At 46.0% G+C, this 24,845-nt stretch overlaps 2 protein-coding genes across 11 annotated transcripts in view; both read left to right on the top strand.

Annotated features, from left to right (window-relative positions):
• LOC101941509 (protocadherin alpha-C2) overlaps positions 1–1,955 on the top strand; it is a 316,181-nt gene extending 314,226 nt beyond the window's left edge. For 7 of the 10 annotated variants that reach the window (XM_065554815.1, XM_065554816.1, XM_042840749.2 and 4 more), the window contains exon 4: positions 14–1,955. In XM_065554815.1, the coding sequence (XP_065410887.1) occupies positions 14–324 (311 nt within the window). In that variant the 3' untranslated portion in view covers positions 325–1,955. The remainder of the gene's footprint in view (positions 1–13) is intronic. The other 3 variants (XM_065554819.1, XM_065554818.1, XM_005280858.5) reach the window with 1 other exon arrangement.
• The window catches only part of LOC103306249 (protocadherin alpha-8-like), a 307,323-nt gene extending 305,368 nt beyond the window's left edge, over positions 1–1,955 (top strand). The window contains 2 exon segments of the mRNA XM_065554821.1: positions 14–115; positions 556–1,955. The gene's annotated coding sequence lies outside the window, so the exon portion shown is untranslated.
• Positions 1,956–24,845: the final 22,890 nt, after the last annotated feature.

Here is a 24,845-nt window from a genome sequence, read left to right as displayed (position 1 = left end):
TTGACTTTTTCAGAACCTGAGGCAGGAGAGGTGTCCCCCCCAGTGGGAGCTGGTGTGAACAGCAACAGCTGGACCTTTAAATATGGACCTGGCAATCCCAAACAAGCTGGTCCCGGTGAGTTGCCAGACAAATTCATTATCCCGGGATCTCCTGCGATCATCTCCATCCGGCAGGAACCACCAAACAGCCAAATTGACAAAAGTGACTTCATAACCTTTGGCAAGAAGGAGGAGACCAAGAAAAAGAAGAAAAAGAAGAAGGGAAACAAGACTCAGGAGAAAAAAGAAAAGGGGAACAGCACCACTGACAACAGTGACCAGTGAGGGGTTTATACTGTCAGAACCCACTTAGCCATTTTTTTTAATATTGGCAGATCTCTCCTATGTAGCAACTCCCAACTTCTTCCTACTGTTAACAAATTTCCTGTGTATATATAGACTTCAGAAATCAGCAGGAAGTTCACAGTGTCTATCTAGATTGCTTAACAGGTTTTGTCTTGAAAGCTTTATTAAGTCTGGTGTTAACTTTTTTTCTCCACTCTGGCTTGTTTTCAGACTCTAAAAAGCAGACACAAGTTTCCTTTCTCCTACGCCGAAAAGGAGAATCTTCACAGTACAGCCAGTGAGAGGTTGGACTCTCTGCATTGTGATTCCTGTGATCCTGTCTTGATGACACTTACAGGACAAGTTTAAAAGTTTTAATATTGTGCACCCTGTGTCTGATTGGAAACATTTGTGTGCAGATGTCAGCTAGGTGATACAAGATCAGATTATAAATGCAAGAAGAGCTGGTAAAATATGAACAACAAAGGAAACACCTAATGAATGTAGTGTTCAAAGATGTTCAGGCTGGGGAGGAAATGTCTCAAAGGAGATAACCAGACTTTTTGAATATAGATACCAGCTGTGTGGAATACTGAGTCTTTTGCATGACGTATTGTACACACTCCAGCAAAGAAAAGCTCACATTTACAGCTCTTTAAGATACCATAAAGTATAACTCTCACCAAGCCATTGGCTATATTGTCATTATAAGTCCTGATTATCCTAGCAAGGATGTCCCTCAGAGTGGGACAACAAGGGATGGGCTGACACCTAGGGAACGTAACTGACTGTGATGTTTCCTCTACATCCTATTTCCAGTCTATTTAACATTCTTTTGCACTTAATGTCTCTGAAAAGGTCAGAGTATTTTCCACAACAGATATGCAAAAGCGAGAAAAAAGGAACACATTATCTATGCTATTTGTTATTTGATATATTTATTTATAAAGAAAATATAGCTGTAAATGTTAAAGAAATATGATGCCCTTTAACCCAAACAGAAGTCAATCTACAGCTATTAGAAATTATAATTGCTGCTATTAAAGTGCTTTAGAGAAAATGCCTGAAACATCTGTATTATATCGGCCACTTGCCAATCACAGCTTTATTCTGTTGGGTCACTCGGGCGCTGCCTCTTGCATGTATTAATAAATACAAGAATATAATTTTTTGCATTAATCTGCACTTTGAATACACAACATTTGCAAACAAACTGTCCTAATATAAAGAAGCAGAAGCAAACTATTTCTCACACAAGATCTGCTTACCTGCTAGCTCTGTGCAGTGTCTTGGTGTTATCTCCCACACAACCTTTTTTGGTTTTAGTTTTACTTTTCAATGAGGTTATGAATTGCTGACCCTATTAACACTCATTATGTAAAATTCAAATACTGTATGTATGCTGTATGCTCTTATAAGAATCCTGAAATATTTATTCTGTGCTTGTGTATGTGAATGTCAATGGAACTATTACCTAGACTGGACTTTAAGCTTTACTGTTGAATGTAAATCCATTCTTTCTTTTTTGTACACTTGTGGAAAAGTGGAGTAGTGTTAATTTTTTAAGCCACTGTTGGTTATCAGTTTTTGTGTATGAAACACAAGTAAAATATCTTTCTTAAATCAAGAAATCAGTGACTCAAGGGCTTTTATTTATGGATGATTATAAAGCAACAGCTCTGGTAACTGCGAAAAGCTAAGACTACAACTGGTGTATTGATTGTATCCTTTGGTATCAGTGTTTGGGCATAGACCAATATATGTATTTTTAAACAGAATTCTAAGGGAATTCTAAAGAGATGCCTAGAGTATTTTACATTCACAAAGTAAAGCTCAAGGTGTCCTACGAACCTGAGCTCTGTGAGATACCACACTGTTCTTAAAATTTCTAATGCTCACAGTAATCTAGGATCAAAGAGAACAGCTTTGTTCCTTGTGACATGTCTGATAAGTTTTAAATTTCCAAACTGCAGAGAGTTCAGAGCTGGTCAGTTACTACTGAGTTCAAAAACCTGCCAGTCTTGAAAACCATAGAAGGTAAATAATCTGATTCAAAGGATTTCATAGCTCAAAGAATGAATTTTATGAAGCACCAAAGGTACCCTGTAGTCCAAGAAATAGGGGTCTGTTTAGATTCATTTGTGGCCGTTGGCAAAGAAGAAATACTACTCATGAAAGAAACTCATCATTGACTCCAAGCTCCATTCAACAATCTTCAGAAGTTCAAGAGCCGAGGTGCACCTGCCTCGGGCTTGGGGCTTCAGCACTAAGGGAAGAGATCTTGGGGCTTCAGCCCTGGGGGGAGGTGCCTGCCAGGGCTTGAGGTTTCAGCCCTGTGTGTGTGGGAGGGTATCACAGGACTTCTGCCCCATGTGAGGCACCTGCTGATGCCCAGAGCTTCAGAGCTGCTGTGTGTGTTGGGGGGGAGGTGTCTCCGGGTTTTTGCCCCACAGGAGGTACCTGTCTGGGCTCAGGGCTTCAGCCCTGCTCCTTCAGAAGCCCTGAGCCCTGACAGGCATGCCCTCTGGGGTTGAAGCCCCTCCCTCCTCCCCCTGCTGGGCAGAGGCCAGAAGTGAGGTGTGGGTGGGGGGCACATGGGATCACATGCCCCCCCACATTTTTGCCAGGATTTGCTGGCCCTGCTTGGTCACATATGGTGCTGCTGGGCCCCCTCTATGCATGGCAGCTGCTGGAGCTGACAGGCTGGGAGCTGCAGCCGTGGGGAGAGGCAAACAGCTGGGAGCTGCAGGGAGAACCACTGAGGGTAAGGTGGGGTTCCTGGAGGGGGGCGTGACTCACGCTGTTTGGGGGGGTGAGCCTTTAAATTGTGCCCCTCCACTTTCAGCAGACACCAGTCATCTCTGGCAGAATCCCTTAGCCCCACCATAGGGCAGAAGCCCCAAGCTCCTCCCCCCAAAGTCTTGTAGGTGGAGAATGGGAGTGGTGGGGCTCCATGAGCTACACTTTAACTGTAAAATAGCTGCCTACAGCTCATGAGCCGCGGTTTGACCACCCATGATGTAGAACACTCTCTCGGAGAAGACATGGAGGGCCTGAAAAAAAGCCCAGGAGAATATACTTTATTGATTAATTTTGCATTGGCAGAAGAATGAATAAAATACTCTTCCAGATGATTGCTTTAAGATTTGACAATGCACTTAATTTTTCAACTCTGAACCCTTAGTTTCAATTTATAGTACTGACATATGAAAAGTGAAATGTGGTAACTTGGCACAACTGGCATTCTTGGTCCAAGGAAATGTCCAGGACTGGGGTAGCAGTGGGATTCTACCGCACAGAACTGGGATGATTTTGCAGAGCTGTGGGTTAGGGTCTAGTACTTGGATAACACACAGATTATGCGGAGCAGAGTTGAGGACTTTTATTTAAACACTATATAACCACTATTTAAACACTATAGAACAAACAAACCAATGGGTAAGAGAAGAATAAGACCCATAGCAATCAAAGAACAAGCAAATGTCTTTCTTTTCCCTCCTATTAACATATTAACAATTTCTCAAACAAAACACAGCTGAACTTGCTGAGTCCATGTTACAATGCCATATTTTTTAAAGACAAGTAGGCTTGAAAGAAATCTCACATCTGAAGTAGTTCATTTTTCTCTGCCCCACTGCTCTAAACAGCAACCATTGTCTCTGCGGGCATTTGCTTTTCATGCTGCCTGTAGGGTTTTATAGGGCCAAGTGATCAAAGGTGAAACATCCTCATTAAGCTGTTCTATATTTACATCACAACTTTATAAAAAGCTATCTCTGGTACAGCATTTTACATTAGATTTCTAAGACAGCCTGTTGTAATTTCTTCCTGATTTGCATTTGGGCCATGTCAAACAAGAGTGGACAATTTCAAAGAATTCTATGGCTCATGTGCAAGAGGAAGACTTGAAACTCAGTTTCCCAAATCTATATGACACTCCATTACTGAATTAATTGTAGTTAGATTTGACACATTGGTATCTCTCTAAAGATTCTTCTCCCGCCCCCCAATGTATCTGAATAAATATCTCCATTTTTGAACATTTAAAGAATGCTAATAGACTCCTTCCCCCTGGAGATAAAAGTACCTTCTTAGAACAATGCTTAATAGTGCATGACAAACTGACTACAATTCATGTAAGATATCTGCATTTCCTCCCACTCCCAAAATCCAACTACCATCTTTCCCTTACATAAGTAGAACTTCCCATCATCAACTTGGCTCATGGCCATCACAGTGTTGCCTTCTGTGTAGGTCAAGACCTTGGGGAAACTGAGTTCCGCCCTCTCATGTCTGAGATAAGATCTGAACAACATTCCTTCCTTCATCCTATTCCCTCCTACCAACAGTTTTCTGAGTGTACTGCAAAGACATGTAGAAGAGGCTTCAGTGGCCATCCCTGTCTGATCCCTAATAAGTTAATAGATTTCTTGTTTCTGCTGCCATTCACTCATTAAAGAAATAGTGGCTACTTCTAGACTCATAACCCTTACTCGTTTTAAGAAAGTTACAAGAATCCCATATTTCTGTAAAACCTCCCATAAATAATGTGCAGCTTGGTCAGAAGTATTACTTTGATCAAATGCTTTGCTTTGACCAAGAAGACTATCTGAACATTCCCTTAGTCTCCTTCATAAACTCTCTGAATAGAAAACTAAAAAAGAATAAACAGACAATTGATTGGTATTGTGGTTTCGTCACCTGGAATGCAATCACCTACACAAGCATAGTTACCAACACTATTGGGCACAGTATGCTTCAGCAGCCACAATATGAGGGACCATAAATATGGAGCCATTGATGCTATCAGCCATGCAGTAAATACATCATGTCTATGGCATAGCTATAAAATGTCTGGTAATGGTGGCTGGTAAACATAAGACACAAAATATGAGGCAAGATAGTGTCCATCTTTCCCTGAAGGGAAAAGTGCACAGCTGTTACAATGGACTACTGTCGCCCCTTCACATTCCTTGGCTATGCCTGTATAGTCGCTCTCATGTACATCACTATAGTACTGTGATGTTGCACGCCATATGTTTTATGGAAATATGCTTATGAGTGTGAATATGATGTAACTGGAATATGCTTTATGCAAAAGGTCACTTGCAAGGTATCGTTACAAAGGTTATACCCTACTGAATATATTCCTCCTATTTGTATGCATGTATCATTCTTGTATATGAAGCTAGAAATATGAAGTATAACTCTGAGGTCCTATTGTAATTATGCAAAGTGTGGGCCATTAATGGTGGTTTAGAATCTTGATGGCTCCCATTGATTAGGACAATTGGTTGTAGATGGTTTATTTACCTGAAAGCCTTCCTGTGTATGAGTGTGCCAGCCCATGGGTAATGAAGAATGAGGTCTGACAGGACATGTCACATGATACTGGAATCCATCTTAAATCTGGTACTTTTCCATTTAGAAGGAGGGGTGGGGACCCAGAGAGACAAAAGATTCCCACTTTGTGCCAAAGCTATAAAAGGGGGGTGGAACAGAACAAAGGCGGCAGTCAAGAGAATACCCCTGCTTTCCACCTAAGATGTCTGCTGGAACTAACAAGGAGTGTACCAGGGGAAAGGATTGGGCCCAGACTAGGAAGGAGTCTAGTCTGTGAAAGAAGCTTATTGGAATATCTCTCAGGGTGAGATTTTACCTGTAATCAGTTTCTTAATGTATTAGGCTTAGACTTGCGTGGTTTTGCTTTATTTTGCTTGGTGACTTACTTTGTTCTTTCTGTTATTACTTGAAACCACTTAAATCCTACTTTTATACTTAATAAAATTACTTTTGTTTATTACTCTGAACCCAGAGTAAGTGATTAATACCTGGGGGAGCAAACAGCTGTGCATATCTCTCTATCAGTGTTATAGAGGATTGACAATTTATGAGTTTACCCTGTATAAGCTTTAAACAGAGTAAAACGGATTTATTTGGGATTTGGATCCTATTGGGAACTGTTGTCTGGGTGCTGGAGATACGTGACCTGCTGAGCAGTTTTTGGTTAAAGTCTGCAGCTTTGGGGGCGTGGACCAGAAATGGGTGTGTGTTGCAGCAGGCTAGCATGTCTGGCTCAACAAGGCAGGGTTCTGGAGTCCCAAGCTTTTGCAGGGAAAATGGGCTCAGGGGTAATCTCAGCACATCAGGTGACAGTCCCAAGGGGGTCTCTGTGACCAAACCGATCACAAGTACATTGAAGGTGCTTAACATCAAATGACTATAGAGATATGGTAAAATAAAAAGCAATCACATCGTCCATTCAGTGAGCAATTTTGCTGCTATTAGAAATGAACCCAAAATTACAAAAATAGCTTCCCTGCATGTGCAAGTGTTTATTGAATAAAGGTACCAAATAACCAAGCAAGGTCTGACCTCTAGGGTGGGCTTTATCATGGACCTATTGAGCTATAAACCAGACCAGGGAACGGTGCTGTGATGTTACCTGATGAAAATATGACCATATAGATCATTGTTGCAACCAGTGTTATATATTTGCAGCAAATATTGTACAAAGGTTGTCAAGTGAGATGTCTATGAAAAGGTTATGATTTGCTGGTTATAATTATAATGCATGTATTATTTTTGTATTTGAAGTTATAAGTATTGGCTGTATACCTGGATTTCAAATGTGTGCTCCTGGGGTAATGCCCACAAGGTAATTAGCCAGCTCATCTTGGAGGGACTGCTCAAATTGAGTGGCCCATCAAAAGAATATTTAACTGACAATGGACCATGGGAGATGTCCATCTATACTTGATGGAATTTCCTGCTGTGACTAGGCAAAATGCATGGACATGGGACTTACCCATGTGACTCCAAACTCCATCCTGTTGCTGTAATTTTTCATATTAAGAACAATGGGATGCCCTTCACATGTCAAAAGCTATAAAAGGCCCTGGAAACACCTCCATTTGGTCTTTAATTCTGCTTCTTACATTCAGTTTGCTAGAAACTGAAGCTCTGAGCAAAGGACTGAATGACCCATCCAAGCTGTGGATGTATTCCAGAGACTTGACTTAAGCCAGCCATTTATTCTATCACTGCTACAAACCTGAACCAAGAACTTTGCAATTACTGTATATATTTGATTGCTTTAACCAATTTTAACTCTCACCTTTCTTTCTTCCTTTTTATGAATAAACCTTTAGATTTTAGATACTAAAGGATTGGCACCAGCATGATTTTTGGGTAAGATCTGTTATATATTGACCTTGGTGTGTGGCTGGTACTTTGGGATCAGAAGAACCTATTATTCGATGAGACAGTTTGTAAAGAACCTCTCATCTCTGAATCCAGTGTTTTTGGTGGTGATATAAGACCTGGAATGCCTGAGGAAACTGCCTTATGCCTTGTTGTGAAACAGAAGTTTACTTTTGTTGCTGGTTTGGTATATCCTATGGGATATTAGCCACCAGTCTTGGGATGTATTGCCCTATTTCTCAGCAATTTGTCCTGAATTTGGCATCCTCAGTTGTGACCCACTAAGGTACGGTTACAGCTGAACTGGAAGAGGGGGTACAAGGCGGAAACATAAGGTGGCTTAATGCCGCTTCCCCCCCCCCCCCACACACACACACAAAATGCTGGGGTTTGCCAGAAGCTGAACTGACATAAGTTAGAGCAGCCTAAAGGAAACTTGAAAAAGTTGCTCCACTGGCTAGAATCACAAATGTGCATCATGTTCAATCACCACCCTGATATGATGTCACTCCTCAACTTGCAATGTTTCCTAAACTGGGGGTAGAGGGGAGCAGGAGGGACTGGTTTACAGATGGATATGGCAGCCCCAATCCAGTTGAGGAGTCCCCTTTGCTAAAAGAATCCTTAGCCAATATCTTAAGGTAGCTTCAGGTTCCCTTTGCACTGCTGAAGTGACAGAAAGAAGAATTAACAGCTATTAGAATCTGCCTCATTAATTATGCATGTTGTGCCACCCAAGGGAAACTGGACAAGCCATTACAGTTATTACAGTACATTAATCACAAACACCCTGTATTTTAATATTGTAGTAGGTCTTTCTATAATACAAATTCTCCTAATTTTTCTGGGACTCTGACTTCCACAAGTGCATAGTCTATGGTCCCAATGTCAGGGAAACCAATTACATTAAAAAAAAAACACTCTCAAACACTTGCTGCCTGTGAAAGTCTGTATCAGAAAATGGAATGTAGCCATCCATATGTGTGATGAGAGCAGCTGTGAATTGGATAAAACTCCTAGACACTGAGAACAGTCACAGACATTACCTGCCACTCTTTGAAACTGACAGGGCACAGCAGAGTCCTGAAATGCCCGCATGCCAAGGTTGGGGGGCAGTTGGCATAGGAACTGGCTACTCCAAATGTATGTCATCTGAGAGCTCCCACACACTAGGGGAATTCTCAGCTGGTCAGTTAGGGCCACATTCTGGCCACATTTGTGCCATCTGAATAGTGGGAAGGGGAGGGGGGAACAAAGGGATTGAATCTAGCCTTATGATCTTTTATTAGCAAGGAGGAGCATGCAGGTGTTGTGTGGACAGGTCCAGCTGTAGTGTTAGAAGATCACGTAGTTTTAAAATGCTTTCACAGATCAATCTGAAAGCACAGAATGCACTCATTTTTCAAACAGAGGGCTGAACTGCTCTGCCTATAGATCCTCTGCCTAATGGACCCTGGGTTGGACAAGTGCTAATAAATGGACAGCCTGTATTTTCTGCTAACTTATCAGATATATTGTTACCCAGAGCTGAAGAAGACCTCCGTAAGTTCAAAACCTTGCCACTTTCATCAACAGAAGAAGTTGATTCAATAAAAGAGATTTCTTCACCCACCTTGTCTCTCAGATACACAGTTAGGCTGATTGTAGCCGTCGCTGACTTATGAATTACATTGCTCCCACTGTTTATACTCAAACAAAGCTACAGCATGATCAGGTGTCTCTACTTAATCCCATATTGTGAACTGTGCTGGACTCCCACAGTGAACATGCCAGACAAAATTACATAGACCACTGTGTTCATTAGTGTTTTACTGCACATAGACTGACACAAATCATATTCTGAATAAATCAACACATAAGTAACTGAACACTGCAATTACCAATTCATCAGCGCATTCTACTAAGGCATGTGGCTTTACAATCTGAGCAGGGTTGATGCTGCAGTTAGTGATGCACTGGTTACTTTGCAAAGTAAAACCCTTATAGCAAGCAAGTTCACTTTAAAGCGCTTGGTGCCACAAGGTCTACGTGAACCACAGTTTGTATAAAATAATAAAGAGCACACAAAGTCAAAGTAACTATCTGAAGCCTATGAACTATACTCTAATACAGCCACCCTATACAAGCCACGTAGAAATGATTCAGTTCTCAGTGCTGCATTTAAAGCTTTGTTGACACTAGACTCTAGAGATTAGGAATGGAGGAATCACAGTAAAATCACTAAAACCCAACAACTCCTAAGTCTATGGGGAAATGAGCAGAGGTTACAGAAGGAGAAACTCTGTTCCCTTTTCTTCCTGCCCTGCCCTGAAGCATCTGACTCTTCTCCTCCCTCATGCCCCCCACTCATCATCCCCTCCATTGCAGGTTCTGTTTCAGGGATGCACCATTTAAAGTGGTGAATGAACAATCCCATGGCCTGTGGTTCCAATTCAAATATTGGGGGGGGCAAAGAGGGGGAGTTCCAGTGTTTTCTCCTATGGGGACCCTGTTCTGATCCCCACTCAACCCCCTCATCCTCCTGCAGGGACCCCATATATGCCTCAGCTAGGGTGTCTCCCCTCTCTCTTAACCACAGAGTGCATGGACGGTGCCACCAGGAGTTGAGTTCTTGGCAGAGTCCCCTGCACTCTGCTGTACAGGAACAGACTCCCCATGTGCCAAGTTGTAACACCATTTACGAAGGCGTGGCTGCACCAAATTTCAGTGGTGTTGCAACCCTGTGTGCCTGATCGTAATGCCATGAATTAAGATTTGACTCAACTGCTTGTATGGAAGTGTGACCAGGTTGAATTTAAATGGCATCATGACCACGCAGCTGGAACGATGCTCTGGATTGCTTTGGCAGTAGCTGTGCTTATTAGATACGGGATCACTGCTTATAAATGTTCAGCCCATGACTACCCAGGCTCCGCGGTCTATGCAAATTTGAGGAAGTACAGAAACATTGGGGAGGGATGTTCACCCCTTGCCAGACTCTTATTATTGGCACCTATCATGGTTCTCACCATTTTAAAAAATAGAATGCATGAGGGCATGGTGTGGGCAGGGGAAGGGGAAGAAGAGCCCCATAACTTCCCTCCAGCAGTACCCCCAACTCCCTTCCACCGGCACCCACTCCCAACAGATGTTCATAAACTTTAAGGCCAGAATGGACTCTTGTGATCATCTAGTCTGACTTCTTGTATAACACAGGCCAGAGAACCTCGCCCAGTAATAGCTGCATCAAACCTATAACCTCTGTTTGAGCTACAGGATATGTTTTAGAAAGAAATCCACTCTTGATTTATATACTTCAGATGAGGGAGAATTAGGGTTGCCAACTTTCTAATCACACAAAACCAAACATCCCTGCCCCACCCCTACCCAACCCCTTCTCCAAGGCCCCATCCCCCCACCCTCGCTTCATCCCCTTCTCCCTCCGTCGCTCGCTCTTCCCCACACTCACTCACTTTCACCGGGCTGGGTCAGGGGGTTGGGGTGGGGGCGGGGTGAGGGCTCCGGCTGGGGGTGGAGCCAGGGATGAGGAGTGTCTGCCCCTGTGTTACCTTGTTCCTGCAGCTTCTGCCTTGTACCCAGCCTTGCATCAGTCCTGCCTCTGCCTTGAACCCTTGTTTACCTGCTACCTCGGCTTGTTTCAGTTCCTGATCTCCAGCTTGGCCTTTGGCTCTGGCTTCTGACTACAGGCTCTGACTTGACCCTTGGCTCTGGTATCCAGTTCCTACCCTCCAGGCTGACCCTGGGCACCTTCAACTCCGCTCACCCCAGAGTCGAAGATTCCACTGTCTGACAAATTTGATGGACATCAGGGCAAGTTTCGGGGATTCCTGAAGCAATGTCAGCTTCTGTTCTTACTAGGCCCTCGATTATTCCCCATGGACCAGGCCTGTGTGGGGCTCATCTGGAGAGTCCTTGGCCTGGGCTTCTCCCCTCCTGGAACAATCCAGTGCCCTCTTGCGACAGTTAGAATAATTGAATCAAGCCATGTCAATTATCTTTGACAACCCCAACTGCACGCAGACTACTGAGACAACCCTTCAGGCCTTCTGGCCGGGATGCTGGCATATTGCCAAGTATGCCACCTAATTTTACTGGTTGGCTTCTGATACCAGATAGAATGAGTGGCGCAGCACCACTATTTCTGCCTGGGGTTAAAGGAGGATGTGACACTGGCAGGTCAGATACCAGCTCTTGACCCAGCTGCAGGCATTAGCTAAGACGTGAGAACCTTGTAGATGGAGACCAGACCAGGTCATCTATACGTTAGTTTTACTCAAAATAGGTATTAGGGTTATAAGAATGTATTTAGTGTTTAGACCCTATGAAATGCTTGTATATTGCTGCATGCATTAATAATATCTATATCCCATGTGATAAGGTAATATTTAAGTGTTTGCTATGTAACTGTAAAAGTGGTTTGCTCTGAAACTGTAAACCCCCACAGTCAGGAGAGAAATGTTACCAACTGTGAAATACCAGTTTGCCACAAGTGGGGTCATCTCCTGCCCAACAAAAGAAGAATAGACACCAGACAAACCATTCTGGAACATCAGAGGACAAAAGACTTTCTTGATTACTCCCCTCCATCCCCATAAAGAGGATACATACACGTGAACTTGTCCCATCAGTCTGGAACTCCGGGGGAAGGGAATAAAAATCCCTGACAAGAAGAAACTGCATATTTTGGGCTATTTGAATTCTGAAGGGCCAGAGACTCTAAATGGAAGCCAGAGATCCCCAGGGGCTGCCTCCTCATAGACTATTAGGGTTGGAAGGGACCTTAGGAGGTCATCTAGTCCAACCTCCTGCTCAAAGGGGGACCAATCTCTAATTTTTTTATTTCCCCCTGTCAAGGCTGCTTCCCCACTCTGAACTTTAGGCTACAAATGTGGGGGCCTGCATGAAAACTTCTAAGCTTAACTACCAGCTTAGGTCTGGTCTGCTGCCACCATCCCAAAGCTAATTCCCTTCCCTGGATAGCCTTGAGAGACCTTCACCAATTCCCTGGTGAATACAGATCCAAACCCCTTGGATCTTAAAACAAGGAGAAATTAACCATTCTCCTCCTTCCTCCCACCAATTCCTGGTGGATCAAGATCCAAACCCCTTGGATCTTAAAACAAGGAAAAATCAATCATTCCCCCTCCTTCCTTTCACTAACTCCTGGTGAATACAGATCCAACCCCCTTGGATCTAAAAACAAGGAAAAATCAATCAGGTTCTTAAAAAGAAGGCTTTTAATTAAAGAAAAAGGTAAAAATCATCTCTGTAAAATCAGTATGGAAAATAACTTTACAGGGTAATCAACTTAAAGAACTCAGAGGACCCCCCTCTAGTCTCAGGTTCAAAGTACAGCAAACAAAGATAAACACTCTAGTAAAAGGTACATTTACAAGTTGAGAAAACAAAGGAAAACTAAGATGCCTTGCCTGGCTATTTACTTACAAGTTTGAAATAGGAGAGACTTGTTTAGAAAGATGTGGAGAACCTGGATTGATGTCTGGTCCCTCTCAGTCCCAAGAGCGAACAACTCCCAAACAAAGAGCACAACAAAAGCCTTCCCCCCCTCAAGATTTGAAAGTATCTTGTCCCCTTATTGGTCCTTTGGGTCAGATGCCAGCCAGGTTACCTGAGCTTCTTAACCCTTTACAGGGAAAAGGATTTTGGAGTCTTTGGCCAGGAGGGATTTTATAGTACTGTACACAGGACAACTGTTACACCCTTCCCTTTATAGTTATGACACTATTATTAAGGGGGGGAGGGATAGCTCAGTGGTTTGAGCATTGGCCTGCTAAACCCAGGGTTGTGAGTTCAATCCTTGAGGGGGCCATTTGGGGATTTAGTACAGGATTGGCCCTGCTTTGAGCAGGGGGGTGGACTAGATGACCTCCTGAGGTCCCTTCCAACCCTGATATTCTATGATTTTTTCTATGACACCCCCCATCCCTGAATGGCACCCTCAAGGATTGAGCTCACAACCCTGGGTTTAGTAAGCCAATACTCAAGCCACTGAGCTATCCCTCCTGGGTCTGCTCTAAAAAACATTTTGAATTGACAGATCACTGCAACTTTGTCACTCTTAGCTTTAGATGGTAACTCATTGGTGTGTCTATGTTTGCTTGCTTTAACCTGTAAATAACTCTCTTATTCCTTTTTCCTAGTTAATAAACATTTAGATAGTTTCAAGTATCAGGGGGTAGCCATGTGAGTCTGTATCCACAAAAACAACAAGGAGTCCGGTGGCCCCTTAAAGACTAACAGATTTATTTGGGCATAAGCTTTCATGGGTAAAAAACCCATGCATCTGAAGAAGTGAGTTTTTTACCCACGAAAGCTTATGCCCAAATAAATCTGTTAGTCTTTAAGGGGCCACCGGACTCCTTGCTGTTTTTATTTAGATAGTTTGTTATAGGATTGGCTACAGGTGTAAGATCTACGGTACCAATTGATCTGGAGGTAAGTGATGGTCTCTTGGGACTGGAAGCAACCTGAATGTGATGGATTTTTGGTGTACGTGACCATTTATCCATAAATCCAGTTTGTCTGGTGACAAGATAGACTGGAGAGCCTAAAGGGACTGTCTATGACTCCATGTGAGAATGTTATAGTGATCCAGGACTTCACATTTGTTACTGACTTGGTAAAATCTAATTATAGAACACACCACCAGTTTGGGGTGTCTGTTTTTGACAGTCTGACCTGAGGTAGGCACTCACAGTTATGACCCACTGTAAATAGTCTGACAGAGGATATAAAAGATGAGCTTGCGCTAGTGGAGCCTCTGTCCAGTTTGAATGATCTGATTGACTTGTGCATCTGAATTGATGATGGCCTCACAGATTGGCGCTGACGATTCTCCAGAGGTCATCAGCCACCCTGCCCACAACACCCCAATCATGTGGGTGTTGGTTGGCTCAGAGTTCTTGCAAACCAGCCAGGTATGCCTGAATCTCTCCACTTTTCACCATGGGCCTGGTCCCCTGCTATTCCTCTTCCCCCCGAGGCCCCTCCCCACGGCCAGAAGCTGGAGGTAAAGTCCAGGTAAAGTGGCCCGGGGAGACCAGGCAGCTATGGGGAGCCGCAGGCCCTCCACCTGTCCAGGGGGGCCGATAGCAGCCCTCGGCCTGTGTCCATGCCCTCTGTGACCCCCGCCCAGGGCAGAAGGTGGGGCTGTGGTTCCCCACAGCTGCCCGGCTGCAGCTCTTCGGCCCCTGAGGCCCCACCCCCAGGCCAGGCTGGAAGCCAGAGAAGGATCAGGGTAAGATCTGAGCAGACAGCTGTGGGGAGCTGTGGACCATCCACCTGCCCACCTGCCCTGGGTAGGGGGCCTGGGAGCGGGGATATGGGCCAGGGACTGCTCTTGTCCCCCCCCCCCCCCACCAGGCAGGTTGAGGGGCCCAGATTCCACAGCCTGGCTCTGGCTTCCAGCTTGGCTGGGGGGCAGGACCTCAAGGGGAGACAGGTTGTAAGGGGATGGCCACGGAGGGGGTGGGGGCCTCATGGCCACCCCACTTTTAGGAAGAGTCGATTGTCCCTGCCTCTCACAGCTCTGTTGTGGAATAGAGTCCAGTTTATATGGTCCCCAGAAGCACAGGCGGTTTTTGATAATTTGAAACAGAGATTTCTCACAGCACCCACCTTGATCCACCCAGACCCTGCCAAACCATTTGTGGTGGAGGCAATCATGTTAATCTATGTGTCTGATAATTCTGTTCTTTACTGTAGTTTCAACCAATTTCCCTGGTAGTGAAGTGAGGCTTACTGGCCTGTAATTGCCAGAATTGCCTATGGAGCCTTTTTTAAAAATTGGCATCACATTGGCTATCCTCCAGTCATCTGATATAGAAGCTGATTTAAATGATAGGTTACATACCATACTTGGTAGTTCTGCAATTTCACATTTGAGTTCCTTCAGAACTCTTGGGTGAATACCATCTGGTTCTGGTGACTTATTACTGTTTAGTTTATCAATGTGTTCCAAAACTTCCTCTATTGACACCTCAATCTGGGACAGTTCCTCAGATTTGTCATCTAAAAAGAATGGCTCATTTGTGGGAATCTCCCTCACATCCTGTGCAGTGAAGATTGATGCAAAAAATGCATTTAGCTTCCCTGCAATGGCCTTATTTTCTTTGAGAGCTCCTTTAGCACTTCGATCATCAAGTTGCCCCACTGATTGTTTGACAGACTTCCTGCTTTGGATGTACTTTAAAAGGTTTATGCTGTTTGTTTTTGAGTCTTTGGCTAGTTGCTCTTCAAATTCTTTTTTGACCTGCCTAATTATACTTTTATATTTGACTTGCCAGATTTTATGTGCCTTTTTATTTTCCTCAGTAGGATTTAACTTCCAATTTTTAAAGGATGCCTTTTTGCCTCTAATTACTTCTTTTACTTTGTTTTTTAGCCAAGGTAGTACTATTTTGGTCCTCTTACTATGTTTTTTAATTTGGGGTATACATTTAATTTGAGCCTCTATTATGGTGTTTTTAAAAAGTTTCCATGCAGCTTGCAGGGATTTCACGTTTGGGACTGTACCTTTTAATTTCTGTTTAACTAACTTCCTTATTTTTGTGTAGTTTTCCTTTCTGAAGTTAAGTGCTACGGTAGTGGACTTCTTTGGTGTTTTCCCTCCCACAAGGATGTTACATTTAATTATAATAAGGTAGCTATTACCAAGCAGTTCAGCTATATTCATCGCTTAGACCAGATCCTGTGCGCCACTTAAGACTCTCTTCTTGTGGCTTCCAGGACTAGCTGCTCCAAGAAGCAGTCATTTAAGATGTCAAGAGACTTTATCTCTGCATCTTGTTCTGAGGTGACATGCACCCAGTCAATATCGGGATAGTTAAAATCCCCCTTTAATATTGAGTTTTCTATTTTTATAGCCTCTCTAATCTCCCTGAGCATTTCACAATCACCATTACCATGCTGGTCACGTGGTCAGTAGTATATCCCTACTGCTATAGCCTTATTATTCAAGCACTGAATTTCCATCCATCGAGATCCTATGATACAGTTTGATTCATTTAAGATTTTTACTATATTTGACGCTATGCTTTTTCACATATAGTGCCTCTCCCCCACCAGCATGAACTACTCTGTCATTTCTATATATTTTGTACTCTGGTATTACTGTGTCACATTGATTATCATTGTTCCACCAAGTTTCTGTGATGCCTTTTATATCAATATGCTCATTTAATATCAGGCACTCTAGTTCACGCATCTTAGTATTTAGACTTCTGGCATTTGTATACAAGCACTTATGAAATTTGTCACTTTTTTTTGTGATGTAATGTCTGAACCCAAGTCAAGCCAGGACCCAGGTTTGAAGCCCTATTGCTTTGCAGTGTAGATACAGCCCTGCCTGAGTCAGGTCCTGGCAGTTCACCAAAAGTAGCCCATGGTCCTATTTCCTTTGTCCTTTCTATCCCAAGAGTTTTCAATCAATGCCAGTGAAAGGAAGCAACCCCTGTTGGTGCACTGCAGCAGCTCAGTGAGCCAGCATTAACCCTTCCATTCTCTTTTAACCATCAAGCTAAACACATCATCAGGGAGCCTTCTGTGTTTGCAGTGGAGACTGAATAGAAGAAGCCTTTGCAAAGCATGCTGCTTCATGGTCATGGGAGCACAACCAGATTTTGGCAAATCGCTGCTGTGAGGCCAGAAACACAGTAGACTTCAATAAGAGTATGAGGATTGACCATGCATATCAACAAATAGTGCAGAAGCTGGCAGAATTGCAAATTTACCAGACCGGTGACCAGTGCAGAGAGCAGATTAAGTAGCTCAAGACTGAGTACAGGAAAACCAGGGATCAGAACCATACCTCGGGCAACTTGTCGACATCATGCCAATTTTATGAGGAGTTTGACCAGGTGCTAGGCATTGCACTGAGCATGGTGCCACTGCCAACAGTGGTGCATGATGACCTTGTCTGCCGAGATGGCACCCTCCTGGACCCAGAATACAGCATGGGTACTTATGGTAGCCAGCAGCAGGTGTCAAGTGAGGGCAATGAAGTCACTGTTGCTGAAACTGGTCCCAGAGAAGGCTTTGGAGCAGGAGCAGCACATCCTGGGGCATTCTTGGCAGAGCCATTTGATGACCCTCTGACTAGTAGACCACTGAAAAGCCTGTTGCAGATATAGAAGGGACAAAAGCTGCCCCGGAGCCCAGAGAGTTTCTGACTCCGTTTGAGTATTTACTAATACAGAAATGGGAGGGAGTTCTGCTCTATGAACAAATGCAAAAGTTATTAGAAAGTGCAGGTAGCAACCTGTATCCACTAATGGCCGGTTGTATGCCAGTGCCTTGGTGTCCCCCTGCCCCTTCCCCACACCACGTGGCGTTCAGAATGATGAGCGGGAATTGAAAACAGTAAAAAATGGCTTGAAAGTGAATGTTTACTGGAAAGGCACAGATTTTTGCTAGGGCCATTCCTGTTTCTTAAAAATAACCACCTTACATTGCCATGCCTGTAAGTATGGCATGGCAATGTAAGTATGCCATGCCTGTAAGTATGCCACACTGTAACCACTCAATGGTTTATTGAGCCACCTGGAAACAGGAATTGGAGGCGGGGGGAGGTGGAAATGTGTTTCATTTACAAATCTAGTCCATTTCAGTTAAAGGTAGTCCATGCAGTCCATAGGTACAAAATCATTTGTCCCAAATACGACTGGGGTTTGAAATGTCCCAAAACGTGCTGGGAGGTGGGGATAAGGATGATGGCTGTGGAGTTCTGTGTGTTTGCATGCAGCCAAGCAGGCTAAGCCTGGTGGAAGCTAACACAGCATCCTGCTGATTCCCACGTGAGTTCTGACCTAATCCCAGGTGGTGGTAGCTGCAAACTTTCCCTGAAGGAAGAACTCCAGATAGGTAGCTTCATTTTGGGGAAGGGCATATTTTCCAGGGCCACCTCAGTAGCTGACCAGCCCCCTCCACTCATAGATACGCTGTTCAGTCACTATACATTTGAATATTTTGGCTGCGTACACTGCAGGTGTAACCCTTCTGCCAGGTTTAGCTGGCAGCAACAATGGCTGGGTTCAATATCTGAGGGTCCTCTTAATAATACAAAACAGAACCAGCTCAAGCCTTCACCCAGGAATCTGGAAGAACTTAACGCCACTTCTGGGCACCTCTAAGAAGCAATACTTCCCCTCTCGCAAGCACTACTTCTCTGTATAACAAAGGAGAACTTTCAATAAAAGGGAAAGGGAACCAAGCATCAGGTTGGGAAAACATCACAACCACATTCAAAAGCATGAAACTGTAAGCAAAACCAGTGCATTGGGCAGTGTCCTTTGCCTCAGTTTCCCACTTTGTGGTGGGAAAGTCCAATGAACAAATGCCCCTTTAATACATCACTCCCCTCTCCCTCCGCTGCATCCCACTCGCAGTTGGCTGTCCATGGTTAGCAAAGACCCAGAGTTCAGAGGTGTGTCTGCAGGAGTTCACCTCCCATGCCAGAAAGGGGGAGGGGGAATGTTGAGCAATGTATCTGTGGTCACTGTGCGCCTCTGCAACTGTCTGTTCGCTGTTGCTGCTTTTCTCTGCTGCCACTGGTCACTTGCTGATGCTGCATTTCTTCACCACGTGCTTCCATTTGCTGCCTCTGCTTGTCTCTGCTGCCGTTGGACACTCACTGCTGCTTCTGCGATGCTGTGTTCTGAGGTTCTACTGCTTAACCCAGGTCTTTAGTGATTGCAGTTCTTAGTGCTTTCCCTAGGTAGCAGGGAACCTCATGGCTAGTACAGCCTCTACAATGCCTTTTCTTTTACCAGTGTTTCAACACCAGATCTAAAGCCTAAGCCCTTATTAGTGATTCAGTAAATCACTGAACAGAAACAGTGATTTTTAATTGAGTCTAATTAGCTATCTTTAAATATTGAAGAGGAAAATATCAAATGGTGTCTAGGACTTGCTGAGTAGAGTCCCCACCTTCTCTTTTGTTCATTGGGATTTGGCATCCTTACCACCTGCTCAGTGAGTAAAGTTCAGTTTAGGGTGACCCCCTCAAACAGGGCAGGCTAAGTACAGTTCTTCTACCCGTTACTCATTAAATAAGGATGGAAACATTTCATTACCCCTGCACTCAATACTAGAGTGATTTGTAACCCAACACCAGACAAAAGTGATCATTTTGGCAAAGCAGCTCCATCATGCTGCCCACGTAGGAAGATCAGGCATGTCTATGTAAACATGGTCTGTTCCTAAAGTCTTCTCCCCCAGCTCATGACTAGATGCCAGGGGAGAGCTCATTCAGATCCTGCTTACACAGGTTGCCCACCAGCAGTTTTGGAATAACATCTCCCTTTGCCAATTGGGCACCACAAGAACCATTATGTCCTCCAAAACGTGGAAGGCCTGAAATGATAGAAAAAGCTTTTATATCATTCCCCCCACAACCCAAGTAATTCTGCAATTTTTAGAAATAAAAAAACAGCTTTGAATTTTTAACTTACCATTGGCTCTGCACTCCTTTTGCTGCAATTAACCTGGCTGTGTCCAGGAAGCTTCTGTGGTCTGAAGCATCCCTCCCTGAATATACTGAAGTTCAGTTTGGAAAAATATCATTTTATGTCCTTGAAATTCCACAAGGATTATTTTCTGTGCTCTTGCACTCATAGGCACCAACTTCTACTTGCGCCGGTGGGTGCTCGAGCCCCCTCTGCCCCGGGCCCCGCCCTGACTCCACCCCTGTCCCGCCCCCATTCCAACCTCTTCCCCAAAGTCCCTGCCCCCTCCCTCCCCCATTCCAACTCCTTCCCCAAATCCCCGGCCCCACCTTTTCCCCACCTCTTCCCTGAGCGTGCCACGTTCCCGCTCCTCCCCCTCCGTCCCAGAGCTTGCTATGCTGCCAAACAGCTGTTTGGTGGCAGCAAGCGCTGGGAGCTAGGCAGAGGAGTGGGGACGCGGCGCGCTCAGGGGAGGAGCGGAGGAGGAGGAGAGGTGGGGAGGGGAGGTGAGCTTGGCTGCCGGTGTGTGCAGAGCACCCACTAATTTTTCACTGGGTGCTCCAGTCCCGGAGCACCCACGGAGTTGGCGCCTATGCTTGCAGTGAGCTATTTGAGACAATAACCCTCTGTGTCTTGTCCTGTTCCAGGCCCCACAACCTTGACAGGCTGCAGCATCTCCACAGCTCACCCACACGGCAGCAGAAGCCTGGGTCAACGTACCTTCAGGGACCATTCCAAGCGGACACGTTTCCATGATGAACTTATGGCTGAAGTTCTGGTGAGGGCCAACAAACAGGTCCAGTACCAAAGACAGAGGGACTTATGTCTAGAGGAAAAGCTCAGGCTGGCTGCACAGCTTGAGGACAGGGCTTCAGCCCAGGAGCAGGCACTTGCTTCACATGGCTAAGGTGGAGGACAGAACTTAGCAGAAAGAACTGTTTGAGCAGATGCTATCACTAATGGCAGCTAGAGTATTGGCTTCTGCTGTACCATCCACACCATGTCCTGAGTCGCCTGTGTGGTAACCTGTGATTTACTCCAGAAATAGCTTGGAAAACTCCATGGCTGGATGGCCCATTCATTTGGGCCCCATGAGCAGCTGTGCAGGACAACCTTGCCCCATGCAGCAGTCCATACTGACCCTCTGTCCTGTAGATGCCCCTCCCTGTGCCAACTTCATGGCAAATGGGGAAAGGAGAATAGGGGGACAGGGGACATGCAACATTAGGGGATTCTGTTTTGTACATGTTTGCACTGTTTGCACTTGTTTATGCACTTTACAATTTATTTTCTGCAAGGTTCTGTTGTTACTGATGGTTTGGAGTGGTATTGGCAATTGGCCAGCCTGGCAATGGGCTAGTGTTGTACTTTTCTAATACATGTTTATAAACAGAGCTTTTTATTTCATCAAGGAAGTTTATTGCTATCACTGCATCACATCATATACTGTGTATTTAAAATAATAAAGGTAAACACCATAGGCGTGCGCAGCACATTTCATTAGGGTGTGCACCCAGGGAATTTTTTTTTTAAAGGCAAACATCATAAAGGTTGGGGTGTGGGAGGGGGTGTGGTGTGCAGGAAGGGGCTCAGGGCAAGGGATTGGGGGCAGAGGAGGGGTGCGGGGTGTGCGAGAGGGCTCAGGGAAGGGGGTTGGGGTGCAGGAGGGGCGCAGAGTGCGGCAGGGGGCTCAGGGCAGGGAGTTGGGGTGCATGGGGGGCAGCAGGGGGCAGCAGGGGGCTCAGGGCAGGGGGTTGGGGTGCGAGGTGCAGGCAGGGGGCTCAGGGCAGGGATTTGGGGTGCAGGAGAGGTGCAAGGTGCAGGCAGGGGGCTCAGGGCAGGGAGTTGGGGTGCAGGAGGGGTGCGAGGTGCAGGCCAGGGACTCAGGGCAGGGAGTTGGGGGGCAGGGGGCAGGAGGGGTTCGGGCTCCAACCCGGTGCCACTTACCTGCAGCGGCATGCTCCCTGCCTGCCTGTCCTGGCTCCACGCCGCACCACACACCACGTCCCTGCGCGGCCCCTGGGGGGGGCGGGCGGCCACAGGGCTCTGTGCGATGCCCTTGCCACGCCTCCAGGTACCTCCCCCGAAGCTCCCATTGGCCGCGGTTCCCCATTCCTGGACAATGGGAGCTGTGGGTGGCGGTGCCTGGAGCAACGCACGGAGCCCTCTGGCCCCCGGGCCTCAGGGACATGGTGCCGTGCCGGCCGCTTCTGAGAACGGCACAGGGCCTGCAGCACCATGGGAGGCAAATCCCGTGGGCAAGATCCAAAGCCCTGAGGGGCCGGATCCGGCCCGTGGGCATTAGGGTGTGCCTGGGCACATCCAGCACACCCCATGCTCATGCCTATGGTAAACACATGATCAGGGGGGATTAGGAATTAGTATGCAAACACTAAACCTTGAAACAGTCACCTGTATCAATCTGTATTTCAATCACTTCCTTACATCAATCATCCTGTGAATTCCCTCCACCCCCATTTCATAAGTGATCATGTCTGTCATTCATAAGTACATTGCATGGTAATCAACTCTCCACCCCTTCCCAAGCACTGAAATGCCGAAGAATCAATGAGCTCCACCCCTTCCTCCCCTGTCCCAAGCACATTCATGAAGGTACTATTCTCCTTCTTCCATTGGGCCATGCTGATCCATAATGTAGGAGCACAAAATATCCTTGACTTCTATTGCCGAGGTACATCCAGCTCCAGCTGTGCTAGGAGCACTTTCTGGCTGAGTGTCCTAACTCAGCAGCCCCTCACTGTCATAGGTCCATTCAGGGGGAAATGGCTCACCTTTGGCTTCACAAAGATTGTAAAGAGCACAGTGATGCGGACAGTATTGGGATGGCACCAGGGCTGGTGCAACCATTTAGGCGACCTAGGCGGTCGCCTAGGGCGCTAGGATTTGGGGGGGCGCCATTTTCTTCGGCAGCGACCGCGGTGGCCGGATCTTCGGCCACCCCGGTCGCCGCCGGCATTTAGGCGGAGGGAGCTGGGGCAATGGAGCTCGGGGAGGGCCGCCTGCAGCAAGGGGGGAGGGGGCGGCACGCAGGGGAACTCCCCGCTCCAGCTCACCCCTGCCCCGCCTCCTCCCCGAGCACACCGTGGCTGCTTCACTTCACCCGCCTCCCAGGCTTGCGGCACCTAAGCTGAATGGCACCGCAAGCCTGGGAGGCGGGAGAAGTTAAGCAGCCACGGCGTGCTTGGGGAGGAGGTGGGGCAGGGGTGAGCTGGGGCGGGGGGGGGCGCCTCAGGGCGGGGGTTCGGGGACGGGGGGGCACAAGGTGGAAGTTTCACCTAGGGCGTGAAACATCCTTCCACCGGCCCTGTATGGCACTGGCATCCAAATGGGTCTGTAAACATTGCCAATGGGATTTCAATCTGCCAAAAGCACATTCAGGAACCATTCTACACCTGCTGAGAGTGTAACTACACCATTTTTCGCCAGGACCTCTGAGATCAAGGCATGATTTCGCAAGCCAAGGCAAAAGGGGACATGTGGAGTCCCCAGAATTATGGTGGGGACAGTAACTCCATTTATGACAATGAGATCCCACCAATCTGTGCTTGTGGCCCTGCACCAGAAGTGTCGGTTTTACATAGGAGACATCAGCAGCTATACCAAGTGTCATGAGCAGCATCAACCAGTTAGAATCTGCCATGCCTAGGTACTCCTCCTGCTCCTGCTCCATCAGAAGCTCATCAAGAGCCTGTGGTGGGTCAGAAAACACTGCCAAAATGTCCACCAGCATCTCACAGAAGCGCTGTCCATTTCCTGACACAGGAGTGAAAGTGCAAGCAAGTTCTTCAAAAAAGGCACCTCCTCCATGTTGCTGGCTGGAGTAGCTGGGAGCAAACAGACCAAAATGACTGCTCAGCTGGACTGCTCAGTTGGTGGACTGTTCATACTTCCTGTGATGTGCAAGATGGACAGTCAAGTTTTCCCATAGTGCTCCATGTTTAAAGGGATAGTGCAACCACATTTCAGGAGGGTGCTAGAGAGTCTGGGATATGGCTAGTTTGACTCAGGTCTGTGTACTGCAGTGTGGATGACAGAAACACAGGTTTGAGACTCAGAAAATTTTTAACAATCAGAGTAGATGCTCTAATTCTGGGTTCTCTAATCCAGGGTCAGCTGACTCAAATCCCATTATCCCTAGGTTTACATTGCTGTATAGAATCATAGAATCATAGAATATCACGGTTGGAAGGGACCTCAGGAGGTCATCTAGTCCAACCCCCTGCTCAAAGCAGGACCAATCCCCAACTCATTGACTCATAGACTTTAAGGTCAGAAGGGACCATTATGATCATCTAGTCTGACCTCCCGCATGATGCAGGCCACAAAAGCCGTCCCAACCCCTTTCCCTTGACTCTGCTGTTGAAGTCCCCAAATCCTGTGGTTTAAAGACTTCAAGTAGCAGAGAATCCTCCAGCTAGCGACCCCTGCCCCATGCTGCGGAGGAAGGCGAAAAACCTCCAGGGCCTCTGCCAATCTACCCTGGAGGAAAATTCCTTCCCGACTCCAAATATGGCGATCAGTAGAGCCCCGAGCATGTAGGCAAGATTCTCCAGCCAGATCCTCATTGGCCATTGATACTATTTACCAGCGATGGCACGCTGTTTATTTGACTAAAATCATGTTATCCCATTAAACCATTCCCTCCATAAACTTATCTAGCTTAATCTTAAAGCCAGACAGGTCCTTCGCCCCCACTGTTTCCCTCGGAAGGCTGTTCCAATATTTCACCCCTCTGATGGTTAGAAACCTTTGTCTAATTTCAAGCCTAAACTTCTCCACGGCCAGTTTATATCCATTCGTTCTCGTGTCCACATTAGTACTGAGCTGAAATAA

Source organism: Chrysemys picta, chromosome 8 (genome assembly GCF_011386835.1).
Source record: "Chrysemys picta bellii isolate R12L10 chromosome 8, ASM1138683v2, whole genome shotgun sequence".
NCBI lineage: Eukaryota > Metazoa > Chordata > Testudines > Emydidae > Chrysemys > Chrysemys picta.
Note: the sequence above shows the minus strand (reverse complement) of the source record. Positions and strands in the feature narration are given on the sequence as shown.